Raw genomic sequence first — 12,752 nt, forward strand, 5'->3', positions numbered from 1 at the left:
TGAACTTACATAGTATAGACAATTAAGTATTTTGTGTCTTGCTAAAGTTTATAAATATCTCTTTCTCCTTTTGTCTCTAATCCCATTGCACTGAGAAAAAAGACTTGAATTCTAAATATTATTTTGTAATATCATAATTTTCTCAGTATTTGTTATAGAAATCCCATGGCCTAACAAAACTCTCAGTCTTTCCAATCTCATGATGATGATCAGGTTAGTTAAAGTAGATCTTGCCCACAGAAAGAAAGTGAAGTTCATTCCAAGATACTAGTTCTAGTATTTTTTAATAAGTTCTAATTTGTTCACTGATTTTTACTGGCAGGACTAAGGCTGTTGCACAACCATTAACAGTAACATGGAGACATTTTAACATTCTTCAAGGACTAATGTTTACATCATTTCAAAGATTGTTTTTAAGTGTATATATAACTATGACCAAAACTCAAGCCAAATCATCTATATTATCAAGACCCAATTTCTTAAAAAATGATCTGGGTTTTTTTGAGATTTATTCTTACTCTCTGATATTTATATAATTTAGATAATATTAGCATAACGTTTACTAGAAATGTGAGCTCAACAAACACTTAAGATTGATAACTCTCAATATATCCTGTATATGATAGCAGTGTTGACACCATTATACAGGTTGTGCTGGAGTGTGAAGTTAGTGCATTACACAAAGGATCACTGCTAAATCCACACTCCTTTGTAAAAATCTATCCTGTTTCTATAAGAGTTACTGTTCTTGTCTATAAATAGAGTAATTTATAGCATCCAATCTCATAGATTCATTGTTAGAAAGCAACTACTTAGATACTAAAGACAACTCTTATCTTCACAAATATATAGGCAATCTACTTTCTGTCTTTACTCAGGAAATTTATACATACACACACACAAAATGGTACTACATATTTAGGTTGTTATGAGAAATAAGTGAATTCACATGAAAAGAAACTAAAATTGCATCTGACATTAAACACGATCACATAGGTATCATATAATAAATAGTGTATCACGGGTAAAGGAAATCACCACAAATTTCTTGAATTCAAGAGAATTTATGTATATACTCTGACAATTGCCTTCCTCAGAGCACCTTTTACATCCCTGTTCCTCAGACTATATATAAGGGGATTCAGCATAGGAATCACCACTGTGTAGAATACAGACAGCACCTTGTTCTGTTCAATAGAGTAGTTTGACTTGGGCATCACATAAATGAAGGTAATGGTCCCATAATAGAGAGTAACTGCAGTGAGGTGGGAGGTGCAGGTGGAGAAGGCCTTGTGGCGGCCCTCATTGGAGCGCATCTTCAGGATGGTGATGAGGATGTAGATATAGGAGACAGCTATGACAAGAACTGTCACAACAATAATTGATCCAGAAGAGAAAGAGGGGATGATTCCAATGATGGAGACATCTGAGCAGGAAAGTTTCAGCAAAGGAGAGAAGTCACAGAAAAAGTGATCTATCTGATTTGGTCCACAAAAGGACAGATTTAACAAACAACCAGTGAATGTCCAACCATTCATGCAGCCACCAACATAGGACATCCCCAACAATAGAAAACAGACTCTAGAGGACATAAGTGTCGAATAGAGGAGAGGTGAACAAATTGCTACATAGCGGTCATAGGCCATGGCAGCCAGTAGGAAGCACTCAGCTGACCCAAATGACACTGTGATACAGAGCTGAGCTGCGCATGCAGCTACAGGTAAGGCTAGCCCATGTCCAACAAGCTCCATAAGCATTATAACTGAGACAGAGGTTGAATATAAAATGTCTACAAATGCCAGATGGCTGAGGAATAGATACATGGGTGTGTGCAGCTGGGAAGAAATTCTTATCAACGTGATGATGCTGATATTGCCTACTAAAGTGATGATGTATACTCCTAGAAATATCACAAAATAGACTATACACAATGTAGGGTCCTCTGTTAGTCCCAAGATGATTAGCTCGGCCACAGTGGTGTGGTTTTCAGCCTCCATCTCTTGTGTGGATTGTTCCTGTTGAAGGAAAGGAAAGCATTTGTATTTATAATGTTCTCAAGTTGTGCATTGTTGGATTTCTTTATTGTCCTCATATTTATCCGTGGTTATCTCCTTTGCCCAGCACATATATACACTTTTTTGGAAATGTTATTTTATCCTTTTCTTTGTGAATAAAATGAGACTAATGAGTCTCATTCTCTGTCACTTGTTATTTTGTCCTGTGTACTATTTCTTAAAAGTTACTACTTCACTATTAATAAATCTCTACAATGGTCAAGATCCACTAATGCAGTGATATATTTATTCTTATGATACTCATTATCTATAGAAATTTTCACATGCATCCCTTATACTGTGTTCCCAATACCAAACTAATCATTTTCTTCAACAACTCTACAAATATTTCATATTTGAATGATACCATTCAAATTCAGCTTCCCTGTCTTCAACTTGGGAGGCTTCCTGGCCTTTTTTGTTGTACTTTGTGTAATAAAATATGATTACATGCTATTTATTTTCCAATTTTGAAACTTTAACATAAAAACATAGCTATCACCCCCCAAATATCATAGAACTATTTACTTCTCAAGCCAAATATGAGTAATCATGGACCAGAAACATGAAGTCATATGGCCCAAATATCATTATCCTATGTGACAACAGTTTTCTGAGGATTTTTATAGTTACAGAACAAAAGGAAGCTATAAGTCAACTCATTTAACAAATATATTTGTGGAAATATCAGGTAGGTAGGTTATACAAGTAGTGGTTAACACACTGTTATAGGTCTCAGATGTTGTCTGATTACACCCTTAGCTTTGAGGTTGTTAGAGGTTAGGAGTCTAAGAATATATCCCAAAAGCTTTATTTAATAGTACAAGAATGTTATATAAAACATAGAAACTGGCACTGAGTGGCTATTAAGGGGTATATCACAGCCCAGGAATATTTAAGGTGAATTTGGTTTTGTGCTTTTCAGTTCACAGACTCATCTCGTTTTTGTTACCACTGTGTTCAAGGCTCTGGTCATTCTTCATTTGTATTTTTTACATATTTTCCTCTTCTTTCATTGTTTTCTTTTATATTTCAGAACTATATAAATAGTGACAATTTTATTCATGAAATTCTTTCAGTGCCTCCTTAAATTTTCATGGTATATCACTTGGTTTCTCTAATAGTAAGCCTGAGTTCTAATACGTTAACTGTGAAGAGCAACAAATCAATAATTCAATACCTATACCCCATTCAAGAACATCTTGTACCTTTTCTACAGTGAATTTTGTATTCAAATTACACTAGGAACAGATAGCTTACTGCCTCCATGTTAGCTCTATCACTAAAATTTTGTTTTATGTTTAGTATGTTTACTGTTAATATGTAATGGTACAAGACTATTTCATGCATAAATCATTATAGTACTTGAATAAAGCTATCATGCCTCCTCTGCTTTCTCTATTCCAAAATTAAATATTCAAAATTTCTTTTTTTTAAAGCATTATAACTCTATCAAGCTTCCTGGGTCCTTTGAAATCATTCTCTTCAGACTCTGAAAATACTTTAATCTGAAGAAGAAGACTATGAACAGAGTAGCATCTGTGCTTCCATGCTTGATGTGCAATGATACTGATCTTACTTTTACTAGGGGTCATTCTGTGCTGGCTGCAGAGTCCTGGGGAATGGAGTCAGACAAGGCACTTTGCCAAGTGGGTTAACCTACACATGGTAAACTCTTGAGCTCTCAGTTTTCTATTTGTTCAGTGATATGGTTTGTCCATATACTGCAGCTTTGTATGGATTTTAAAAGAAATAGTATCTACAAAACCACAGAGGTATTTTGTCACATAGTTATGCTAACTAACTTTTTCCCTTTTATTAAAAATTGATTTTTTTTCTAGCATAACCCATCCTGATCATTGGTTCTCCTTCTTCTACTCCTCCCAGTTCCACCCCTCTTCTCCTTCTATCTGGGTCTACTAAATTTCTGTCTCTCCTTATAAAACAAACAGGTGTCAATGGGAATATAATAATATAATAGTATAGTGTAGAATAGTAGATAAAAACAAAAAATAACACATTGAAATAGAACTACAACAGCAACAAGAAAACAGAATTAAAGAGGTAAAGAGAAGAAACAGAGACCCACTCATTCACTCAAGAATCCCATAAAACACTAAACTGGTATCAACAGTATATCACAGAGGACCTGTCCATGCTGCCTCTGTCTCTGTGGGCTAATAGGAACTCTGATCATGAGGATTTTGCGGGCCTTGTTTTCTTACTACCCTCCATACCCTCCGGTTCTTGCATCTTTCTGCCTTTTCTTCCACAGGGTTCCCTGACCTCTGAAGAGAGGGATTTGTTCTCTAAAATAATAATGGAAGGTGATGCTTTCAACTCGTCCATATTTTGAAGGGTATAACTGCCCTTTCAACATGCTAGGGCTTCCTATCATACATCTCCAAGTAAGTGGAGTCTCCACTCCCTGCCCAGGACTAGACTAAGACATTCTTACATGTACTTGCTGACTGCTACTTGCCCTTCTCTTATTTCCAACTGCACACTTGTGCTGCTGATCTCTAGACTGGTATTTTGCTTGTCACCATGGGTTAGAGATTCTGACCACTCTAATATCCTCTCTACTTATAGCAGCAGTCACTTCTGATGCTAAACCGGGGACATTGGACTAGAAACCTACTCCAACCTAAGTAGCAAGCTTTTCCTGCAGAATTTTTCTTATATTCTTAGTTCTCAAGCTTATCAATGGTTTTAGCTGCAATCAACTAATATTTTCTTGGGTTCCATAGTCCAATTAGTTTAGCTGTATCAGGAATACCACAGGGCCTCTCTTGCTTGCCATCTTCAACCAATTAAATCTTTGTCAATAAAGTCCATGACTCTTCTACTTACCATCTAGAAGCAGAGTTGTGACACTGAATCCCAAAAGGAACTTTATGAAGATGTATTCCATTTACTTTTATAAAATGCTGGGGGCTGAATACAAAGTGAACTATTATTGAATACTGTCGCTGGTCAAGGATACACATGCAGTGAAGATGGTGATAGGTGTCTTTGAGCACGAAGGGAGAGAAAAGAGGCCCTCAGCAAACATGGCAAACCCTTGGGGCTATTGCTACCTGTACCTTTGAGAGACAGGTCCTTTGGTTTTTTTATACAGAAATAATAACTGGAACAAAGTAACTCATTAAGGCCTGGCTGACCCTCCCTAAGGGGCATCTACAAGATATGGTATACTTTATAATTCTTCCTTGTTTACTGAAAGTCAGTGAAAAGGTTTTGGTTTACCAGAAGAACATAGGACATTTAAAAATAACCTATTTTGTTACTTGATGATAGCAAGTGTGGTTGATGTATCTACAATCTATCTTTGATTTGTATCTACAAATCAAATTGAAGATACATGTTCAAAATCAAAGATAAAATAGTAAATAATGAATGTATTATTTCAAACTATTGATTGTTCCTTTTGCTGAAGAAACATTAAGATGATGCCAAAATCATGTATATAAGATTCACTTATTTTAGGTATCTTGAGCCTCTATCTTTCCAGGCCTCAATACAGCAGCAACCTGTAGGAAGACCTTCTGAGGCACCTGAGCATCCACATTGCATTGCAGGCAATAAGACAAGTGCATTAAATACCTGACTCAATTCACCCAAATACTCTGCCTTCCTCTCACTGTCTTAAGGGTTTGATGTAGTCTTCCATTACTTCTACAAGTCTTTGAAGAATAAGAGGCTTCAGAGCATCTTAAATGATATATTGTGGTATATATAATTATTGTTGTCTGCCCTCTTAATTTGCACCAGGCATTTATTTCATGCCCGTTTAGGATCATTTGTTTACATGTACATTTTCCAACACAAAGCCATGAGAATATTTTTCTTCTCCTACAGATAAAATTCACTGTGGATCTTGAAATGGCCTTGTAAGGCAGCTCCAACTTCTGTCAAGTACATTCTAAGACCACAACCTGAATGAATAAGGTACCTGTTATCATAGAGACAGAACTAAAAACCTTAGCTTCATTTCAACCATTCACCAAAATTATGATACATTTTGACCATCTTGCAAACACCCATTAACAGTTCTGACCGCCAAGAGATTTCACAGTCTTCCACTAAGGAGAACTCCCATGGACTATAAGGAAGTGTAACAAACTCACCACATCAGCAGAGTCCATGTGTGTGTGTATGCAAAAACGAATATATACATATATTTATACACACTTGCATCATATAACATAATATATACCGTATACATACATGTGTATGTATGTATGTTTTGTATATGTATCTATTATGTAAGTATGTATGTATGTATGTATGTATGTATGTATGTGGGAATGAGGCTGTATCCTAACCCTAGTCCTGTAGACTGTGGTACTGGAGTTAGACATTCACTCAAAGAACAGCAATGATCCATATTCACTAGAACCCTGATATCAAAGTCATTGACATGGATCCCAGTGTGGGTGCAGGAATTGTTAGTGACACAGCTTCAAAAACACCACAGAAGAAGGATGACCCTCTAGTCCTATAGTCCACTACAAAAAAAAAATTAACTTAATTGTTATTGATACAAATTCAAGTGAAAGAAAGTATATTTCTAGAGCTAAATGAAAAGCACTTTCTTTGTGGTAAAAAGTATAAGTACAGCACAAAAACCATATACTCTAAAGAACTGCAAAACAGAAAACTCTGCTGGTTCCTCTGAGTTTCTACACCTTTAAACCATATGTTGGAAATAATCAAGCCTTATTCTTCCTGTCTACAATGATTTTCCCATTTAACTGGTATTAATATTCACATAAATTTCGAAATTAAATTTAAAACATTAATAAAGTGTCCCTAATTTTATCATAATTATCGCTTATCATTTATCATTTATTAAATTTATAAATTTATTAAATTTATCACTTATCATTGAATTTTATATTATCTTAGTAATTTTTAAAGATTTATTTTTGTTATTTTAGTATAATTTTTTTGGTTTGTTTAAAAATTTTTTTATTCGATATATTTTTTATTTACATTTCAAATGATTTCCCCTTTTCTAGCACCCCCACTCCCCAAAAGTCCCGTAAGCTCCCTTCTCTGCCCCTGTCCTCCCACTCACCCCTTCCCACTTCCCCGTTATGGTTTTGCTGAATACTGCTTCACTGAGTCTTTCCAGAACAAGGGGCCACTCTTTCTTTCTTCTTGTACCTCATTTGATGTGTACATTATGTTTTGGGTATTCCAGTTTTCTAGGTTAATATCCACTTATTAGTGAGTGCATACCATGATTCATCTTTTGAGTCTGGGTTACCTCACTTAGTATGATGTTCTCTAGCTCCATCCATTTGCCTAAGAATTTCATGAATTCATTGTTTCTAATGGCTGAATAGTACTCCATTGTGTAGATATACCACATTTTTTGCATCCACTCTTCTGTTGAGGGATACCTGGGTTCTTTCCAGCATCTGGCAATTATAAATAGGGCTGCTATGAACATAGTAGAGCATGTATGCTTATTACATGGTAGGGAATCCTCTGGGTATATGCCCAGGAGTGGTATAGCAGGATCTTCTGGAAGTGAGGTACCCAGTTTTCAGAGGAACCGCCAGACTGATTTCCAGAGTGGTTGTACCAATTTGCAACCCCACCAGCAGTGGAGGAGTGTTCCTCTTTCTCCACACCCTCTCCAACACCTGCTGTCTCCTGAATTTTTAATCTTAGCCATTCTGACTGGTGTAAGGTGAAATCTCAGGGTTGTTTTGATTTGCATTTCCCTAATGACTAATGAAGTTGAGCATTTTGTAAGATGCTTCTCCGCCATCCGAAGTTCTTCAGGTGAGAATTCTTTGTTTAACTCTGTATCCCATTTTTTAATAGGGTTGTTTGGTTTTCTGGAGTCTAACTTCTTGAGTTCTTTATATATATTGGATATTAGCCCTCTATCTGATGTAGGATTGGTGAAGATCTTTTCCCAATTTGTTGGTTGCTGATTTGTCCTCTTGATGGTGTCCTTTGCCTTAAAAAAACTTTGTAATTTTATGAGGTCCCATTTGTCAATGCTTGCTCTTAGAGCATACGCTATTGGTGTTCTGTTCAGAAACTTTCTCCCTGTACCGATGTCCTCAAGGGTCTTCCCCAGTTTCTTTTCTATTAGCTTCAGAGTGTCTGGCTTTATGTGGATGTCCTTGATCCATTTGGAGTTGAGCTTAGTACAAGGAGACAAGGATGGATCAATTCCCATTCTTCTGCATGCTGACCTCCAGTTGAACCAGCACCATTTGTTGAAAAGGCTATCTTTTTTCCATTGGAGGTTTTCAGCCTCTTTGTCGAGGATCAAGTGGCCATAGGTGTGTGGGTTCATTTCTGGATCTTCAACCCTGTTCCATTGATCCTCCTGCCTGTCACTGTACCAATACCATGCAGTTTTTAACACTATTGCTCTGTAGTATTACTTGAGGTCAGAGATACTGATTCCCCCAGACTTTCTTTTGTTGCTGAGAATAGTTTTAGCTATCCTGGGTTTTTTGTTATTCCAGATGAATTTGATAATTGCTCTTTCTAACTCTGTGAAGAATTGAGTTGGGATTTGGATGGGTATTGCATTGAACTGTAGATTGCTTTTGGCAAAATGGCCATTTTAACTATATTGATCCTACCGATCCATGAGCATGGGAGGTTTTCCCATTTTTTGAGGTCTTCTTCCATTTCCTTCTTCAGAGTCTTGAAGTTCTTGTCATACAGATCTTTCACATGTTTGGTAAGAGTCACCCCAAGATACTTTATACTGTTTGTGGCTATTGTGAAAGGGAGTCATTTCCCTAATTTCCTTCTCAGCCTGCTTATCCTTTGAGTATAGGAAGGCCACTGATTTGCTTGAGTTGATTTTATAACCTGCCACTTTGCTGAAGTTGTTTATCAGCTGTAGGAGTTCTCTAGTGGAGTTTTTTGGGTCACTTAGGTAGATTATCATGTCATCTGCAAATAATGATAGTTTGAAATCTTCCTTTCCAATTTGTATCCCTTTGACCTCCTTATGTTGTCGAATTGCCCAAGCTAGTACCTCAAGTACAATATTGAAAAGATAAGGAGAAAGGGGGCAGCCCTGATTTTAGTAGGATTGCTTCAAGTTTCTCTCCATTTAGTTTGATGCTGGCTACCGGTTTGCTGTATATTGCTTTTACTATGTTTAGGTATGGGCCTTGAATTCCTGTTCTTTCCAAGACTTTAAGCGTGAAAGGATGCTGAATTTTGTCAAATGCTTTTTCAGCATCCAATGAAATGACCATGTGGTTTTTTTCTTTGAGTTTGTTTATGTAATGGATTGCATTGATGGATTTCCGTATATTGAACCAACCCTGCATTCCCAGGATAAAACCTACTTGAACATGGTGGATGATCGTTTTGATGTATTCTTGGATTCGGTTGGCAAGAATTTTATTGAGCATTTTTGCATCGATGTTCATAAGGGAAATTGGTCTGAAGTTCTCTTTCTTTGTTGGATCTTTGTGTGGTTTTGGTATCAGCGTAATTGTGGCTTCGTAGAAGGAATTGGGTAGGGTTCCTTCTGTTTCTATTTTGTGGAATAATTTGAAGAGTATTGGTGTTAAGTCTTCTTTGAAGGTCTGATAGAATTCTGCACTGAAACCATCTGGTCCTGTGCTTTTTTTGGTTGGAAGACTTTCTATGACTCCTTCTAGTTCTTTAGGCATTATGGGACTGTTTAGATGATCTAGTTGGTCCTGATTTAATTTTGGTATTTGGTATCTGTCAAGGAAATTGTCCATTTCCTCCAGATTCTCCAGTTGTGTTGAGTGCAGGCTCTTGTAGGATCTGATGATTTTTTGGATTTCCTCAGTTTCCGTTGTTATATCTCCCTTTTCATTTCTTTTTTTTTCTTTCTTTCTTTTTTTTATTATTATTCGATATAATTTATTTACATTTCAAATGATTTCCCCTTTTCTAGCCCCCACACTCCCCGAAAGTCCCGCAAGCCCCCTTCTCTTCCCCTGTCCTCCCACCCACCCCTTCCCACTTCCCCGTTCTGGTTTTGCTGAATACTGTTTCACTGAGTCTTTCCAGAACCAGGGGCCACTCCTCCTTTCTTCTTGTACCTCATTTGATGTGTGGATTATGTTTTGGGTATTCCAGTTTTCTAGGTTAATATCCACTTATTAGTGAGTGCATACCATGATTCACCTTTTGAGTCTGGGTTACCTCACTTAGTATGATATTCTCTAGCTCCATCCATTTGCCTAAGAATTTCATGAATTCATTGTTTCTAATGGCTGAATAGTACTCCATTGTGTAGATATACCACATTTTTTGCATCCACTCTTCTGTTGAGGGATACCTGGGTTCTTTCCAGCATCTGGCAATTACAAATAGGGCTGCTATGAACATAGTAGAACATGTATCCTTATTACATGGTGGGGAGTCTTCAGGGTATATGCCCAGGAGTGGTATAGCAGGATCTTCTGGAAGTAAGGTGCCCAGTTTTCGGAGGAACCGCCAGACTGATTTCCAGAGTGGTTGTACCAATTTGCAACCCCACCAGCAGTGGAGGAGTGTTCCTCTTTCTCCACACCCTCTCCAACACCTGCTGTCTCCTGAATTTTTAATCTTAGCCATTCTGACTGGTGTAAGATGAAATCTTAGGGTTGTTTTGATTTGCATTTCCCTAATGACTAATGAAGTTGAGCATTTTTGAATTTGCATTTCCCTAATGACTAATGAAGTTGAGCATTTTTTAAGATGCTTCTCCGCCATCCGAAGTTCTTCAGGTGAGAATTCACCTCATAAAATTACAAAGTTTCTGTAAGGCAAAGGACACCATCAAGAGGACAAATCGGCAACCAACAAATTGGGAAAAGATCTTCACCAATCCTACATCAGATAGAGGGCTAATATCCAATATATATAAAGAACTCAAGAAGTTAGACTCCAGAAAACCAAACAACCCTATTAAAAAAATGGGGTACAGAGTTAAACAAAGAATTCCCTTTTCATTTCTAAGTTTGTTAATTTGGATACTTTCTCTGTGCCCTTTGGTCAGTCTGGCTAAGGGTTTATCTATCTTGTTGATTTTCTCAAAGAACCAGCTCCTGGTTTTGTTGATTCTTTGTATGGTTCTCTTTGTTTCTACTTGATTGATTTCAGCCCTGAGTTTGATGATTTCCTGTCTTCTACTCCTCCTGGGTGAAATAACTTCTTTTTGTTCCAGGGCTTTCAGGTGTGTCATTAAGCTGGTAATATATGCTCTCTCCATTTTCTTTTTGGAGGCACTCAGGGCTATGAGTTTTCCTCTTAGCACTGCTTTCATTGTGTCCCATAGATTTGGGTATGTTGTGTCTTCATTTTCATTGTGTTCTAAAAAGTCTTTAATTTCTTTCTTTATTTCTTCCTTGACCAAGGTATCATTGAGTAGAATAGTGTTCAATTTCCACGTGTATGTGGGTTTTCTGTTGTTTTTGTTGCTATTGAAGACCACTTTTACTCCATAGTGATCTGATAGGAGGCATGGGATTAGTTCGATATTTTAGTATTATGTTATGCATATTTATATGGGGTGCAAAAGGACATGAATGCAGGTCTCTGGAAAATCTAGGAGAGGGCTTTAAAACCCTTGGAGGTGGAATTACTCACAGTTACGAGCCACCTAATTGAGTACAAGGTACTGAATTTGTTTTCTCTGGTAGAGCAATACAAGTGCTTAATCACAAGATCATCCCTTGAACCTCCTTTTATATTAAATTTAAGCTACAATACAAAGGAACCTGCTTCACTCTGGCATTTTTATACATGACCATGATGAGATTTTGGTCTAAACAGTCCCCCTTTGTACTATCATGTAATATGCATCCTGTTTCCCTCTCTTCCCTCTGCTTCTTCCATCCCATAGAATTGTTTCCCTCTCTCTTTGTACCCCCATTCTGCTTTCACATCCTGCATGCATACATTTACACATACCCACATATGTACACCTATATAATAATTAAATCTAGATCAGTATATGAAATAAAATGAAATATTTGTGATTCTGGAGACTAAACTTTCCTTTAGTTATCTAAAGGAAATTTTCCTTCAATGTGCAAGACAATGGGTTGGTATATGTGTCAGTGGGTAAAGTCCTTGTTCTGGAAGCAGGGAGAACTGAATTTGAAGTCCCAGAACCTGTGTAAGGTCAGGATTCACTGCATATACTCATTGCAATGGGTAGGGGGTGGGAGAAACTAAGACAGGAGGATCCCAGGGTCTCTCTGGTCAAACAGCTCAGCTAAAACATCACACTTTGGGTTTTGTGGCTGTGCAAGTCTGTGTGTAACTCCAGCACCAGAAGTAGAAACCTGTGTATCTTATAATATCACTAGACTGCCAGACTAGGCAAAACTGCAAACTTCTGATTCAACATGAAGCCCTGTCTCAGGAAAATAAAGTTGATAGAGATATAGAAAAACATGCAACATCTTCTTCTGGCATCTTCATAAACATGTACAATCATAGGGACCCACACATATGTAGGCAATACCCCCATAGAAAGAACAATATTAACTAACCAGATCTACCCCCCCAGCAAGTATTCATGAATGGGTCAATGGCTCCAGCTGCATATGTAGGAGAGTATTGCCTTATATGGTATCAATGAGAGGGGAGTCCCTTTGTCCTGTTGCTTGTTGCCCCAGGGAAGGGGGATGCTAGAGGAGTAAGGCGGGAGTTGGTGGGTGAGTGGGTAAGGGA

General features: G+C 37.4%; 1 protein-coding gene across 1 annotated transcript; it reads right to left on the reverse strand.

The window, feature by feature from the left end:
* Nucleotides 1-1,064: 1,064 nt before the first annotated feature.
* LOC127680007 (olfactory receptor 473) lies at nt 1,065-2,009 on the reverse strand. The gene has a single exon (XM_052175575.1). The coding sequence runs from the start codon at nt 1,995-1,997 to the stop codon at nt 1,065-1,067; it is 933 nt and encodes a 310-aa protein (XP_052031535.1). The 5' UTR covers nt 1,998-2,009.
* Between the last annotated feature and the right edge of the window lie 10,743 nt (nt 2,010-12,752).

Source organism: Apodemus sylvaticus, chromosome 1, assembly GCF_947179515.1.
Source record: "Apodemus sylvaticus chromosome 1, mApoSyl1.1, whole genome shotgun sequence".
NCBI classification, from domain to species: Eukaryota; Metazoa; Chordata; class Mammalia; order Rodentia; family Muridae; genus Apodemus; species Apodemus sylvaticus.